Source organism: Ptiloglossa arizonensis, chromosome 7 (assembly GCF_051014685.1).
Source record: "Ptiloglossa arizonensis isolate GNS036 chromosome 7, iyPtiAriz1_principal, whole genome shotgun sequence".
Classification (NCBI taxonomy): domain Eukaryota; kingdom Metazoa; phylum Arthropoda; class Insecta; order Hymenoptera; family Colletidae; genus Ptiloglossa; species Ptiloglossa arizonensis.
The window spans coordinates 3,637,282-3,654,494 of NC_135054.1; the positions used below are offsets into that span (position 1 = coordinate 3,637,282).

Here is a 17,213-nt window from a genome sequence, read left to right on the forward strand (position 1 = left end):
CTCAAAATAAAAAAAAAGTTATCACTTAATTTAAAACTCATAATTTGCAGAAAAGTTCTATTTATACAAAATGGAAAACGACAGATTGTTCAGACCGAGAGTTGTGCGCACTTTTTATATATTTTTGTTTTATTAATTAATACTTATAACTTCATTTTATTCCTCTTATTATGAAAATAAAAAGTTGTAATAAAAACTGGTACCTTGTTTATTCATTTAAATTTAAATATTTTAAAATAAATGGAACCCTTAAGCTTTGTGTACACCCCAGGCGCCACAAATAAAAAATCTGGCTTTGGTGTAGTGTTAATAGAGTTATAAGTACTGCATAGAAGCACGACAAAACAACTAAAGTAAAATTCAGATTTCCCTCCAACCCATATAATTCTGTGGCTCATCATTTGTGGCGCTGTACAGTGCCCAATCAAAATCTACGGAAATACCAATCTACAACTATTATCTTTTATATATCATTAACTCTAGAAATATAAGAAAAGAATAAAGTGGAAAGTGATTTTATTAGTTGATGTATGAGAATCGTGTAATCATGTTTCTCTCTTCGCGCATAATTCGCGCACTTTATGTAAGTTAATTATTATTTACATTATGACATTGTATACTATAACTTAGAATATTGTTAATCTTTTGGTAAACTTATGTAATCTTTAATTGTATGTATTTATTTATATAAAATATAACTTTTTATATTTAATATTGAAATATTGAGAATATTTCATAATGAACACATTTAATTTTCTTTCTTACTCCTGTGTATTTAAATAAACACATACTAAGAAGTCATAATAGTAAATGTCAAATAGTTTAGTACTATATACATTAAGTAACTATAAGAATAATTATTTATATCTGTTTATAAAATGTGATAGAATAATTTAAATGACGAATAATGTTTATTAAGAATCTATTTTATGTTATATATTTTTTAAATGTTATTTATAGATAAATATCTTAAATTAAATAATAATATGTAAAGTATATTGTAATATGAAAATATTTTATTATTAAATTGACTAAATTAAACTAAACTTTAACTGTTTTACAAAATGTAGTAAAAGAAATTTAATAATGTTTTATAATAACTTCGAATTGATAAAAATAGTACATCCAGACTTCCTTTACAAATTTCAAGATATTTAGAATATATAAGTTATTATTCTTTATATACTGAATATATTACAAAGTATTCTTATTTGTAATATGTTATATATTGAAAAATTTTTATTGCTTTGAATTTTAAAAATATATTTTAATAGTCATTATACCTTATTTTCGTTAAATAGAATAGTAAAAATGTTAGAGGACTGCAGACTTCAACCATTCGCACATCGGATCAATTATTTATTGTAAGTATTTATTGTATGATATATATTATGTATATTAGAGTTTTACACCAACTTTTAATTTTAGCACAGAGACAGTGAAGTCGATAATCCAAAAATACCATTTGAGTTTGATGAGGCAAATAAAAAACGTATTGAAGCTCTTCTGAAAATTTATCCAGAAGGCCATAAGCGAGGTGCAATGATTCCTTTGTTAGATTTAGCTCAACGTCAACATGGTTGGCTTCCTATTTCTGCAATGCACAAAGTAGCAGAAATATTAAATGTACCACAAATGCGAGTATATGAAGTAGCTACATTTTATACAATGTTCAATAGACGACCAATGGGAAAGTATCATGTACAAATCTGTACTTGTACTCCATGTTGGTTACGAGACTCTGATTCTATTGTAAATGCTGTAACAAAAGCTACAAATTGTAAACTTGGAGAAATGTCTGAAGATAAACTATTTACAGTTTCCGAAGTTGAATGTCTTGGCGCTTGTGCTAATGCGCCAATGTTTCAAGTTAACGATGACTATTATGTAAGTATAATTCTTAACAATGTTTTATCATGTTATATATATTATTCACCATAACATCAATAAATTATTTTCATTAATGTTATTTATATAACAGAAGTGATACAATTAGGTGTAAATCATATTCAAATAATTTTATACATAAACAGTTTTAGAATGAATATTTGATATGTATCAATACTATACAATAAGAGTAGATGTTAATATTATTTTAAATATATAAAAAAGAAGAAACAAAATCTAATCCATGTGCAACAACTTTACTGACGAGAAAAACCTTTGCAATGAAAATATAAAACTATATAATTCTCAAAATTACATAACACAGTAATATAATGCCAGATTCTCTGAAAAACAACTATTTTAGTACATATATAAACTTTATAATACTTTTAAGAAAGCATCAATACTTTTCCAGGAGTATCAAATAGTTATCACTTTTATTTGATACTATACTAGATTATATTTTACAGGCTGGTATTGATAGTATTGATTCAATATCATTCCCATCACTAATTTTAATAAGTACACAATTTTAATTATTTAAGAAAATATTTGTTACAGAAACTGTACTGTAACTTTTAATAAATTTGAATAAACTTTAGGAAGTATAAAATAAATCAAAGTAAAAATCTGTGTAATAAATAAAATAACTTATTTAAATATAATAAATAAACATCTAAGATTTAAAAAATGTTCTTTTAATGGAACTAGGTGGTTTCCCAAAAAAATGCGTTTTGTTCTAAATTACTAATGGACTCTTCAGTAAAACTCCTCTATAATACAGCCTTTGTCTCAAATGCAGTTTGTACATGTTACAATTGAATCTGATTGATGTAGTATTCATTTACCAAATAAAATCTGCAAAATATAAGGATTTTACTCAGTCCTCTGGCAATATTAATTAGCAGTTATGAATGTGATAAGTCACAGTACAAAATTATTCAATAAAAATTAATAAGATTGTATTTTAGCCACCAAAATTTGTTAAATAAGTAAAGTATCTTTTTAAATCCAGTAGATACATTTTCTAAGGAAATCATTTATTTATATTAAAAAAATATCTTACATATTTTTAATATTTTAATTCTTTAAAAATATTTATTGAGTCTTTTTATATCCTTTTGAAAGATTTATGCATGCTATTTAAATAAGCCAATTTATCTGTATAATAACTTTTGGTGGCTGAAATACTATCTTAGTAATATGTTTGTAACAATTAAAGGATAAAATATATATTAATCTGTAAAATCTATAAAACTTATAATTGAGAATACCTTTAAGAAAGAATATTTAGTATTTATATATAATATTTCTTGTAGGAAGACTTGACACCCGAAAGTGCTACTGCTATAATAAATGCATTAAAGAAAGGAGAAAGACCACCACCAGGCCCACAAAATTCACCTAGATTTGCAGCAGATCCTGCAGGTGGATTAACTTCTTTAACATCTCCACCACCAGGACCTGGATTTGGTGTTAGATCTGATTTGTAATTTTATTTTTACAAAGATAGTGTACTGTACAATCTATGAATGATATAATAATTAAGTATTTATAAATAGACCATATATCAATAATTAAACAGGAAAAATTAATATATTGTCTCTGAAAAATCTTTTTGTAATACATTACTTACTTTTATTTTACTTGATTTGGTTTTATTAATAAATTATTTTATAATTGAGAAATATAAATAATAATAAATTCTTACTTATCAACAGTAGTTTAAATACATGTATGATTGTAAGTGTTAAAGAAAAAATTGATAGAATGTATATTAACCAGACAATATAAATTTAATTTCCAAATTTTTTGTTCAAAAGTAAATACACTAGAAATCACTATTTCATATGTATTTAAATACATGTGCATCTGTGTAGTAATCGACTTCAAACTTTATACCATGTGATACTTAATACACGGGTACCTGTTATATATTATATTTAGCATGTTTATATTAATTAATTAATTGATAAGAATATAAATGCACTAAAATATGTGTGTACACGTGTATACACACGTAAGTATCCGTGTACATGTGTATTAAAAATCTGGGTATTTAATTTCTTAATAAATGGTACACATGTCGCATGTACACGTATATTTTAATACACATTCAAAACCGTGACCTCGAAAGTGTACTAAAGTAAAAATAATCAAATTCTAATATATTTAAAAAAAAAAGCAAATAAAAGCAGATCTTGAATTTAAAAAATACACAAGTTATATAAAATTTTTTACTTATTGCTGAATTAAGTTGATAGAATTATTTTGATTTAAAACATTCAAACCATGTAATTTTTCACTGGATTACTGTTGGATGCTTCTTTCTAGCCAAGAGAATCAGAAATAGGTTACACCTTAATAATACAGATTGATACAATAAAACAAGATTTTTGTATAATTACATTCTGTTAAATAAAAATGTGCTTTACTATTTTTATAACTTTTATTTCAAGAAATATAATCACAAAGCATTTAATACTACACAGTACAATTGATGAAAGTCAATAATTTCAGATTTTATTCAATCTCGTAATTTCTAACTTTTGTTATTAATATTTGTTCATTTTTGATAATAATAATATTCCTAATATTATTTATTTAAAAATGTAAAAAATGTGCTCTTATAAATACAGAAGTATATGTGCAGAGAAATATAATATATTGTATCATACTGAAAAAAAAAATTAACTAAAATTAATTCATATTTTTTAACTATGTACTTTTTTGAAACAATCATACAAAAATAAGGTATGTTTTTGCAAACTATGTAGTAATCAAATTCCTTGTGGATGAAACAATATCTACTTACAACATTATTTTTCAAACAAATGTAAACAGGGATGAACATACTATTAACAAATTTTAATAGAATTGTAGCTTTGTATATAAAATGCAAATTGGATAATGTTACAATCACTGGTTATAAAAAATCATACAATTTTATCATGCATTTAAAGAATAAATAAGAAAAGAAAATAGTCCAGGAATATAAAAAAACGCATCTACTGTATAGTATAGTTGGATACAAATGTGGAGTGTAAGTGAAGGTTCATGCTTGCGCGGAAGAGAAAACGTAGGAGCGAGCGGATGTATTTACAAGCGATTCTACACGTGGGATCGTATCGGACATTGAGGAACTAACCGAAGAGACTATAGATGCATTTTCAAATAGATTTTCTTTAATTTTTTTTACAATAAATTTTTCATTCCTCTCAATTAACTTACTCGGTCTTTTGTAACGACGTATATTTACAATTAATCCGGTATTTTTGTATTTATTAACTATGTATGAAACACTACCATGACTCTTACCATTTCCAAAAAAAATTCAAAATATTGTTTATTGTAACTTGAAATAAGTTACTGATGCAATTATAATCAAACGTATAATCATTACGTGATTAATGATTATTAAATTAATGATGACCCTTGATTACAATGATTTTGATTATCTCTATTAATCATTATTTATTATTATTATTAATATGATTTTACATTAATTGTTATCATTAATCAGATTATGTTTCGTCTAACTCTGTCTGAAACGAATCTAACTGCACAGTTATTTATGATAAAAAACCTATATAATTTAGCAGTCAATAAAATATTGGGCTTTAAATATTAAAACAAACTGTCCACTTTGCTTGTTTCTATTTGAAAAAAATGAAGTTTGATATAAAAGAAATGATTGTTCTATTATCTAAAAATTCCCCAAGCGTTGCATAATTTTTGTATATTTTGTAATTACATATATCTGTATTGTGTATCATTTTTGTTCAATCTCGATTTTATTTGTCTTCCTTTGATCACGATATAATAAAACTGTACAGTACTTTACATATCTAATGTTTTCATGAATTGTTAATTGTGATAATTTAGTCAACTAACTTTCTAAGAAATTATAACTGAAAAATCTAGAATATTAAGCATATTAAAGAACTTCATCAACAATATAATAAATACATATATACATAAATGCAATCTTTTTATTAACAAATTTCAAGATCTACTGTTTGTTCAACTTAAGCTACGTGTCTATTTATGAATAAAACTTGTGAGTTGTTCTTGAGAGGGTTTCTCGCTAATAGAGACTACGGTTAAGAGCGATTGTCAAACTCTCAAATGCACTTTCCACTGATAATGAACATTCTCGAGATCAACTTGCGACAGTTTTACACTCAAGTGGACACGTAGTCTTGAAGATAGTCTCTAGAGATAGTAGATCTCTATTGGTCCACTGTTCTGACTTGAGAAATATATTGTAGTAGGTTTAACGCATAGTAAATAGGAAAACGTAGAAATTGATGACAAAATTTCGATTAACAAATTATTGCAAGTGTAACGATGGTACACTATGATATGTATACTCACTTCTTTAAATATTTATATTAGGCAAATACCCACCTATCAATACACTCTTCTTACGTATCAATACATCGTTCTTGTCACGATGTGTGCACGTGATTCTGTTTGCTTATACTCTATCTTATAATTGGATGAACGATAAGAATATTTAAATTCATTACACGCGTAAAAATTAATAATTATAATTTTATTATCTCTGTCATAAACAACATTAAAAGTAAACTTACATATTTTAATATCTACATGTGCGTCTCCAAAAAATTGATAATAGTAATCTAGTAATAACAAGTATTCTTTAGAGAAAATACAATTTCAATCACTATATTTACAATACGCATAAACAGCAATAATTTTGATACACAGTTTCGTTTTTAATCAATAAAAATGAGTAAAATATAAGCTTATAAATTTGTTATAAATTGATATAAAACAATTATATCGAATATTTACCAACTCTTAATATTATGTTGAAAATGTAGTCCAGAGGGAGTTACCTGCATAGTGAATACTTTAAAAGTTTTGAGGTTATAGCAAATTTGTACAAGGACAACATTCGTAGTGTTATCGTGATATAACAATATTTAAGTAAAATACCGTCCTTTTCTTTGGACGAGAGATAGAGCTCTTATATTAATTATGTGAGCAGTAAAAGCTCACGGGTTAATTCTATGTCGATGACATGTCGGCTTCAAATAACGTTAAAACAATGCGGGCGCACAGAGTGGCCTATCTGGCCGTTTGACAAATATGAATTTGTGACATAATTTCGTAATTTTTATAATCAAACATGGTCAAAGAAAAACCAAATTCAATTCGTATTTACGATTCGGAAGGCTATAGACGTAGAGCTGCATGTATCTGCGTCAAAAACGATCTTGAAGATGAGGTAAGCCAGCAGATGGCAGCTGATATTTTTTTCTTGATTATCGTGGTATTTTTACTCCGATATCAATTGCTTTCTTTTTTTTTAAGTGACAAATTAAATATAAGTTAAATTTTTATGTGATTTATGATATTATAGGTACTTTTGGTTACATCCAGTAGAAGACCGGACAGTTGGATAGTACCTGGTGGAGGCGTTGAACCAGAAGAAGAACCTGCAGTAACTGCATTACGAGAAGTTAGAGAAGAAGCTGGTGTTTTAGGACAATTGGGCCGTTGTCTTGGCATATTTGAGGTGATAAAATATATTGCTCTTTGTTCAGTATTGATACAAATAACTATTAAGAGATAGTACAAGTTGTACAAATAATTTTTCTTTGTAGAACGTAGAACACAAACATAGAACACAAGTGTGGGTTATGCGGGTAACCGAAGAGCTACCAGAATGGGAAGATTCACGTGCTATTGGTCGAAAGCGAAAATGGTTCTCTATACCAGAGGCCTTGCTTCAGCTTGCTCAGCACAAACCCGTCCAGCGCTCTTATATACACAGCCTCCACAATACTAATCCTCGACATAATCCCAATATCTCACCACCTCACCATTCGCATACCACTGTAACATCCATTCAGTTAATGAATAATTCTAGTAACAATCCCCATCTTAACAAACACAGCTAATATTAAATACCATCCATTTGCGTGAACAATTGCCATCAAATGTTAATTATTTGTTGCTGCTCCTTTCCCTTTATATGGTTATAGCAACCACTACAATTGTATTTTATATGTAAAAGAACACTGCATGTATTTTCTCTTATTCTATTTTTTGTTTTCTTTTTCTGTTATTAGCAGTAAAATTGCTACAGATCTTGTTATTACAACTACTACTACACAATTATTACTATTACTATTGCCATTAATATTGCTACTCTACTATTACTACTACTATTATTACTACCAACACTGTTATCACTATTATCACAATTGCTATCTTTGTCGTTCTCATTGCTATTACCATGATTACATTTGTTTGTATAAATTATTTAATAAACTGGTCCAAGAAGGAGCAGTTTTTCCAGCTCAATTTTCATTTTGTTATAATTTTATTAGGGAAACAAGTAATGCTTGTACTTTGTGCATAAATAAGTACATAATTTTTATACGTTAAGTGGATGGTATTTCATGCAAAAAAATTCCAGAATTAGATTACCTCTCTCATGTTGTTTGCATATACTTAAAGAATGTTACAAATGTCATAATGAAACATATCTATACCTCATGAGTTTGTTTCTTTCGAACAAGGTTTTTGATGATATGTGATACCGCTTTGTATTTGTTTCTGTAATCATTACAACGTTTTGCATACTACGAGTCAGTATGTAGTTTACAGACTGAATTGTTTAAAGAATTGCAGTAGGGATTGTTTAGAATATACATTTCAGGAAGGCAAGAATTTTCTCTTTATAAATCATAAAAATAAAAATTAGTACGAATATTATTTAATGTAAAATGAAATATAGATACGTGGATACACCATGAATTTTGTAGGCTTCATTTTTTATAATTATGTATTTAAATTTTCTATGATTCCTTAAATGTCATTAGTTAAACATTATTGTAATTTCTTTTTTAACATTGTTATTAACTTGTATTGTTTCAAATTGAAATGATTTGATTTCGCACAAAAAGTTGCCAATAAAGTACAATGGAAAAAGTAGCGAACGTTTCAGTAGAATGGCAAGATTCATCTATCTTCTTTTAAGTATCGGCAGTATCGTGCAGTATCGTGTAATTGAAGCATTGTCTTATCCACATGGTTCAAATCTTGGATGAAAGGTAATTTTTAAAACATTCTCTGCGATAATGATAACGTTTTTAATATTTTGAAATAATATTTTACATGCAGATGTGATGGATTGTTTTATATTTATTTTTCTTTAATATAAAACAATTAAGTGATATAGGTTAGATTATTGAAATACATAAATTATATATTTTTTGCCATTGAAACTTTATTTACTTCAAATTATAGATGCATCATTATTAAGATTACTATATTTTATAAAGAAATGGAGTACGAACCAGTGGATGAAATTATCAATGAGGACATGGAAGAAAATAGTAGTGACAGTAATGAAGAAGATTCTGTAAATAGTGATAATGTAGAAGAACAAGAGGATCAAAATAATGAATCCAAAGTGTATCTTCCTGGAAAACCCTTAGAATATGGAGAAGAACTTATTGTTGATAAAACAGCATATCGAATGTTGCATCATGCACAATCTGGTGCACCTTGCCTTAGTTTCGACATAATTTCAGACAACCTCGGTAGTAATAGAGACGATTACCCATTAAGTATGTATCTTGTTGCTGGAACTCAAGCTGCAAAAGCACATGTCAATAATCTTCTTGTTATGAAGATGAAAAATCTTTGTGCTATAAAAAACGATTCTGAAAATGAGTCTGATGATGAATCAGACAGCGAAGATGATGAAAATACTCCAATCATGACTGTTGCACCAATAAAGCATCAAGGATGTATTAATAGAGTAAGGTGAATATTTTTACATAAATATTTTTATACTTTCTCCAAGTTATATTTAGTCTTTATATTGTTTTAAAGTAAATAATATGAATAATTACAAATATATAAAATATTAAAAAATAAATGTTGGCTTGAATTATATAAGATATAATAAATCTATAATTTATATCTAGCACAAATATAATTAATAACTCAACAATAGATGTATCTTATTATTCTATTTATATAAAAATGTTTGTACCATTATTAGTTATTTTCTATCCAACACTTTTTACAATCATGATGGTATTGATATGTATTCTTTGAGAATTTAAATTTTGGATATAGATAAAATCCATTAATCCATAAAATCTACATATTAATTACTAAAATTTATAACATACATAGAAACTATAAATGAAGAATTTATAGCAATTAATGTTAATGTTAAATTTATTTATTATTATTATTTATTGAAACATGTTTATATATTTCAACAGATATACAAAAATTGATGAAACACCTTTAGCAGCAAGTTGGAGTGAATTAGGTCGTGTACATATTTGGAATTTAAAGGAACAATTAAATGTACTTGACAATGATGAGCTACTTCATGCATATCGTAAAAAAAATGAAAAAAGTGATGGAGGGATTAAACCATTATTTACGTTTAAAGGACACCTTTCAGAAGGATACAGTCTTGACTGGTGTTCAACAGAATTGGGTACTTTAGCTTCTGGTGACTGCAAAGGTAACATTCATATATGGCACATTGGTAACAATAATGGTTCTGCAACATGGCATGTAGATCAAAGACCATATAATTCACATGCACCACACAGTGTCGAAGATCTTCAGTGGTCTCCTAATGAAAAACATGTATTAGCTTCATGCTCTGTTGATAAAAGGTACTTATTGTATTAATAAATTTTCATTAGTTTTACTGATTTTAGTTAAATAAGAATTTAATAGAAAATAGATTTAATATGAAAGTCAGATTGTAAATTTAATATATGTTATATTATATTTTTAATATGTTCTTATGAAAATTGAATGTATTTTTTGTAATGATGATATAATTTAACAGCATTAAAATTTGGGATACAAGAGCAAGTCCACAATCTGCCTGTATGTTAACAGCAACTGGTACGCATACTGCTGATATAAATGTAATTTCATGGAATCGTAAAGAAAATCAATTTCTTGTATCTGGGGGTGATGATGGCTTGATTTGTATTTGGGATTTGCGCCAATTTGGTCCTAATAGTTCAAGTCCATTAGCTGTATTTAAGCAACACACTGCACCTGTTACAACAGTAGAATGGCATCCGCAAGAAGCTACAGTTTTTGCTTCTGGTGGAACTGATAATCAAATTGCTCAATGGGACTTATCAGTAGAAACTGATCAGTCGGAAGGGTTGGAAAATAGTGAGCTAAAAGAATTACCTCCACAGTTGTTATTTATACATCAAGGTCAAACAGATATTAAAGAATTGCATTGGCATCCTCAGTGTCCAGGTGTTGTAATATCAACAGCATATTCAGGATTTAACATATTTCGTACAATTAGTGTATAATAAACTTAACCATTTAATAACATAATGTTTATAAAAGTCTTTTAATTTTAAATTGTTTTACCTTCCAATATAAAATAGTTTCAATTTTATTTACATCTTCGTTTTTTATATCATTCTTGGACAAAATTCATTAAAGATCTGTCTTTTCTATGTAATTTTTACTATATTCTTTCATACTGCAATCGACTAATAAATATTTTTTATATTTTAAATATAAACTTTATTTAATATACAAAAAATAGGATATAAAAGTATGGTTTACTTGTAGGTAAGATGTAAAGATAACAGATGCCTTATAGTTGGTCTACCATGGGGGCAACTCCAAGGATTTTCCATTTGTGCCATTTGCATAACTAATTTTTGCATTTCGTTATTGTTAAGAACTGTACCAATCATGACAGCACTGCGACAGGCTCTTGACGCTAACATTTGACTTACTCGACTTGGACGAAATTGATGGTTTTCTTTATTTTCTACAGCACCTTCCCTAATAAGAAAAATTAGTTCTTCTATATCTTCTTGTCCAAATTGCCAGCCTCCATCCACTGGTATGCCTGTTAAGTCAACACGATTTCCTGTAGCAGCTGGAATATAAAGTAGATAGTGTTATAATATATTTATTTGTATTTTAATAATATAACACAACATTTTTTTAAAACAAAAGAAAGGTATAATAAATATATTAAATAAATTTTTAATTTATTAAATTTACCTTCAGAATTGATTTTAAAAGTGAAACCATTGTCTTCAAACGTTTTTTGATGTTCAATTAATATTGCTTCATTCAATGAGGACAAATTCAAAGATTTAGGAACAATTAATTTCTGAGTTTTTAGTTGTATTTCATTATTAAGTTTTTCAAAACGAAATTTTTCATCTGTAGCATGTTGATCAATGATAAAGAGATCTTCCTCTAAACGAGTTATTATAAAACCAAGATTAAATTGACCTATGATTTCCATCTGTAATACATTTATTTCCTTTTTTAATGAAAACACAATTATTTTTTATATTAAATACAAATTATTATAATTACATTGTAGAAAATACTTGTATGATTTAACAAAACATAATATTACCTTTAAAAACGATTCCTTTGTTAATTCGCGTTTTAATTCTTTTTCTGCATTGTAATTTTGATCCGATTCCATTTGTACTTTATATTTGATTCTTGTGTTTGTCATATATTTTGACAATATGTTTTGTTTTTCGTGAAGTTTTTGTTTTATTGTTAAAATACTAATTGGCATTTCTACATTGTTTAATATTTTTATCTGGTTTGTTGTTTCATTTTGTATATTATCAACATCATATTCTACATTTCTTTTTTTTATATGTTCTGTATTTGGAATTGTATACAAATTTTGTAACCTCTTTGCAGGATGTTCTTCATTTGTAGGAGAAATTGCTCGTTTTACTCCAAAATTCAATTCAGGTGCAGATTTCACTGTTAAACATCCTTGTAATTTGTTCCATTTTGTTGTTAAATTAAATCTTAGAGTTGCTAATATTAAGTGTTCTTGTGTGCAGAAAATAGTTCTCTTATCTGGAGTTACATTAATATCAGTCGTTTGTTTGTTCAATTTTAAATTTAAAAAAATAAACGGATATTGTTTATTATTATATTTATGATAAATTTTGTTTATTAATTTACTGACTTTTGTCAGATCAGATGGTCGATTGTTTACATAAAGAAATTGTCTGTCAGGAGTAGAACGTCCAGCAGTATGATCACAACTACTAATATAGCAATCCCATTCAAAATCTATAACTATATTACTTGGTAAGTTGTATTCTTTCAATGTTGCTTCATCAGGAGGTAGCAATTCAAGTGCAACAAGTCCATTGGAAGACTTTTTACCAAATATTAAATTAATATTACTCAAAATATTACTGGAACTTGTAGTATTGACTACAATATTTGAAGATTTACCTGACACTGAATTTGAACATTTTATCTTTGTATTAGTAGAAACCAAGCAATAACCATATAATATTTGAATAGCATGAGTATATTCCTTCTTTATATTTTTTTGCAGTTCTTTTGCTCTCACTGGAAGACATTTAAAAATGTCTTTAACATGTACAGTTGTTCCTATTTCCCTTGGACATGCATTTTTTTTTTGCAGTATACCATTATGATCAAATTCTAACTTAAAACCATGTTCACTACTTGAATGTCTTGTAATAATACTTAATTCAGCTAAAGAACAAAGTGAACTGAGAGCTTCTCCACGAAACCCAAAGGTGTTAATGTCTGTCAAATCTGAGAATTTTCTAAGCTTAGATGTATGATGCTTTAACCCTAATAAAAAAAAAAGAGGTACAGTCATTATAAAAAATATATATGCTTTTTTCTAAAATGTTCTTTTGCCATATAACAATTATTGCTTATCTAATTATTAAAATTAAATATTATTTAATAACTAAGGTTTTATAATTAGTTTTATCTACATTATATAAATACAAATTTTGATAATGTACCTAATCCTTCAAAATCTTGTTCTAAAACACCGCTACCATTATCACTGACACTAATGTAAGTTTTGCCATAGTCGTACAGTTTAATATCAATTAATGTAGCACCACTATCTAAGCTATTTTCTACCAGTTCTTTTATAGTAGTTGCAAGATTAAGAATCACCTAATAAAAAGACTTTCTTATCAACATTGTTATAAAAATTATATACTTATAGAATAGAGCTTACTTAGCAACAAATTTAAAATAAAATTATTTAATAAATTATTAGTGAATAAAATTTGCTGACATTCTTATTATAGAGGGATCTAAAATTAGATTAGTCATATATTAAACAACTCATATTATTATTGATCAATAGATTTCTTATAAATAAATGATACAGAAAAAATGTAAAAAAGGAAAAGTTTCATTATTTTCCTGCATGGAATATATCAATTCAACAAATTCACAATAAATTTTGAATTATGACTATATTTATTTTATATTATATGAGAGTGGCTGTCAAATTCAATGATATATAATATTGTAATGTTCAATGTTGTAAAAGATTCAAATTGTGTGATAACAAAGAGAATATGATACATATTGAAAAGATGATTTTAATAAATTTTTAGATCTTTACCTTTGTTTAATTAAATTTGTAATACATACCTTTTATATTTCACTTTCAACACCTCGTTTGAGATTTTCATAGAGTATAATAATGATTATAGTTTTCCATTTGTAACAAAGATAGTCACATTTACAATTTGAAAATTACTATAAATATTAGAAATTGATTTAAGTTGCAATATTATTTATAAAAGTAATAAAACTTTTTCCTCTTGTTTCGTTTTCTGCTACTTATTTAAAAGAAACATTTTAATGAATAATAATACTAATATGAACACCTTGTATATACTATATCCCTTATGATTTATAAATACAAGACTTTTCCTCTCTGTTAGTAATTGCAAAATCATTTTCTTACAAGATATTAAGATCATAGTTATCTATTTAAATAAAATATTGTATTTTGTTTACTAATATTTAATAATTGTTCACATAATAAATATAATGTGGTTTAATAAACCGCATTGACAATAATGTGAAGTATTTGAACATCTTTTAAAAATGCAAGATACATATTTATATATATAATTTTATATTTGTATACAAATATATATCTTACTTTTATATATACTTATATTCTATTTTATGTACATTCTCTTAATAAAGCATTGATGTTCTTAATGTCTGTCAAATGTCTTTAGCTATATAAAATATTTCTATCATATAATTCTGCTCTTAAAATTAGATGAATTTTGTGGGAAGTATTGTTTGTAATTTTAAAGCAAAAGAAACTATTTTAATTAATAAAGTTTTAGAACAGCCTATATAAACATAAATATACATCTAATTCGTAGAATAATAACACAGAAATAATGTTAATTAATTTGTGTAATATTTATAATTAATGAAAAAATTTGACTGCTAGAAATATAAAAATATATAACAAAATAGATTTATTATTTTTAATATATACATAAATAATATAAAATGTAATCACATATTTAAAAGTAATCGATATTAATTATTTAACATATAGAATTAATATTTCCGTTAAACTCGACAAAATAAGATATTAAAAGAATCATCTCACCTGACCAGAACAAATTTGATGAACTGTTTCTTTATTTATTACATTGATTTTTTTCGATTTTTCCGTTGTTGGAATTGGTTCTGTCATTATTAATATTTCATCATATGAAAATACATCTAAGAAAAAATATTCCTTTTTTCGTTATAAGATATAATAATTTTAAACACATATACTCTTTTGTGAATTAGTATTAATTCTATAATTTAAATGAAATATTGTAAACAAACATCGCAATTATACCACGTTAAGCTTACAAACTTCGCATAAACAAACCATGAATTATAAATTATAACAGGGTTGAAACGACAAGAGAATATCCTCCAGTTTAGGTTAATGACAAAGCTAGTGACTTTCTCTTAGAGTTGTAAGAATGAATGGACCCCCGTTCATATATTATGATATACAAATAGCAATAGTATACTGTCAATATGTATATTATTTTACAATTCTTCAGTGTAAATGTTAACAATAGAAAGTGTATAAAGTTAAATAAATGTAAATAAAATTATATTTAAAAAACATGAAATAACAATATATTAATACAATGTTTTTACGAAAGGAATTTAAATAATCCGATAAGTGTGATGAAAAATTGTTTTTTTTTAAATTAGTACTTATATGATCAAATATATTTTCTATAATATTGCCTAATTTGTATATTATATTCCAGATCTTTTTGTCCATATATTGAATACATTTACTCCGGTATTCTGTATTTATTAAATTCGTTGTCTCAACAAACAAATGTTGCATGTTCTTAAATTTAAAGATTGAGATATGTAAACTTTTGTCACTTTTTAATTCGGGTAAAAGATTTTATGATGTCCTATCGGTTAAATATTGTTGGAAAAATTTAAAGGGAGAAAAGAAGTTTTTGGTCTTAAAACTGAACATTATTAATATTCAACACAAATGAATTATACAAGAATATGACGAACATTATTAGTTTTTTTTTTTTAAGCCTAATAATGTTCAATTTTAACGAAAGAAATACTTTTAAATGCTTTTCTATTTGGTCGGATCAAAAAATAAAACTTTGTTGTATTTTCTGAATGTAAATACATTCAAAAATATACGGTTTAATTTTTTTTTAAAAATTCGTAAAATTGAGAGAGTTATGAAGAGACTAAGCGCAAGTATAATCTTTTGTCATTTGTAATCCTTGAGTCATATCTGTTGAAAGAGCATTAGGTATATAACATTCTTAAAACGTTTGTAAATAAATATTTATCATTATCATACGTTTAGAAATTGAAAGATACAATTAATATAAGCAAACAAATGAGCGTATTGGAGACTCGCAACTGCATATTAAAAATAGTCAACAATTCAGCATTTGGATACTTTACTGTTGCGCGATGAACTCCAATAAAAAGTAGTTGGGAACGTATTTTTCGTGACGACGTAAGAAATATTTTAAATTTATGAGACACACTATTTTGAAATTTTAACTCAATGTCGATAAAAGATTTATTTATCATGAATTTGCTTCCCTGTATTTATTAAATCGTAAAATTAATTACGGAGAACGGCGACTTGGGAAATTGGTTTATTACCAATGCAGCCATAAATAAATGACCTACCGTATAATTAGGTGGCACATAGGTTACACCTGCACCTGAGGAAATTCCCCATCACTGTTGGGTTCAGAGTGGTCAGATCGGATTCCCTAAATCCCTGTCTAGGAGAAGTAGAAGAAGGTAGTATGGCGAGAGATGTCCCACTCCTTCACACATTGTGCGTTGAAGACATTGGAGTGGGAGAAGGTCATAAATCGCATCGCCTTCGTGAAGGAGTGGGACGACCCCCATTGCATTACCTTCTCCCACTTCTAACAGACAGGGAT

General features: G+C 26.5%; 4 protein-coding genes across 7 annotated transcripts; 3 read left to right on the plus strand and 1 right to left on the minus strand.

The window, feature by feature from the left end:
- Positions 1–455: 455 nt before the first annotated feature.
- Positions 456–3,482, plus strand: Nd-24 (NADH dehydrogenase ubiquinone). Its single transcript, XM_076315704.1, has 4 exons — positions 456–583; positions 1,302–1,364; positions 1,429–1,887; positions 3,207–3,482. Exons 1-4 carry the CDS (start codon positions 527–529, stop codon positions 3,378–3,380), a joined length of 753 nt encoding a protein of 250 aa, XP_076171819.1. The 5' UTR covers positions 456–526; the 3' UTR covers positions 3,381–3,482.
- Positions 3,483–6,610: 3,128 nt separating this feature from the next.
- Positions 6,611–8,682, plus strand: Aps (diphosphoinositol polyphosphate phosphohydrolase 1 Aps). The gene is made up of 3 exons (XM_076316202.1): positions 6,611–7,144; positions 7,280–7,435; positions 7,524–8,682. The coding sequence occupies exons 1-3, from the start codon at positions 7,046–7,048 to the stop codon at positions 7,818–7,820; spliced, it is 552 nt and encodes a 183-aa protein (XP_076172317.1). The 5' UTR covers positions 6,611–7,045; the 3' UTR covers positions 7,821–8,682.
- A 56-nt stretch (positions 8,683–8,738) lies between these two features.
- Positions 8,739–11,920, plus strand: L(2)09851 (WD repeat-containing protein 1 l(2)09851). Of its 2 annotated transcripts, none has more exons than XM_076316199.1 (4): positions 8,739–8,978; positions 9,175–9,696; positions 10,167–10,574; positions 10,754–11,920. In XM_076316199.1, the coding sequence occupies exons 1-4, from the start codon at positions 8,956–8,958 to the stop codon at positions 11,241–11,243; spliced, it is 1,443 nt and encodes a 480-aa protein (XP_076172314.1). In that variant the 5' UTR covers positions 8,739–8,955; the 3' UTR covers positions 11,244–11,920. The 2 variants fall into 2 exon arrangements, with proteins under 2 accessions (XP_076172314.1, XP_076172315.1); XM_076316200.1 differs by having other exon boundaries at positions 8,836–8,978; positions 9,210–9,696.
- Pms2 (mismatch repair endonuclease PMS2) lies at positions 10,114–17,077 on the minus strand. 3 transcript variants are annotated; one of them, XM_076316197.1, is made up of 7 exons: positions 16,951–17,077; positions 15,368–15,483; positions 13,728–13,887; positions 12,323–13,548; positions 11,956–12,205; positions 11,506–11,827; positions 10,114–11,429 (listed from the first exon to the last, which is right to left on the minus strand). In XM_076316197.1, exons 2-7 carry the CDS (start codon positions 15,452–15,454, stop codon positions 11,405–11,407), a joined length of 2,070 nt encoding a protein of 689 aa, XP_076172312.1. In that variant the 5' UTR covers positions 15,455–15,483; positions 16,951–17,077; the 3' UTR covers positions 10,114–11,404. The 3 variants fall into 3 exon arrangements, with proteins under 3 accessions (XP_076172312.1, XP_076172313.1, XP_076172311.1); XM_076316198.1 differs by lacking the exon at positions 16,951–17,077 and having other exon boundaries at positions 11,506–11,596; positions 11,682–11,827; positions 15,368–15,627; XM_076316196.1 differs by lacking the exon at positions 16,951–17,077 and having other exon boundaries at positions 15,368–15,626.
- Positions 17,078–17,213: the final 136 nt, after the last annotated feature.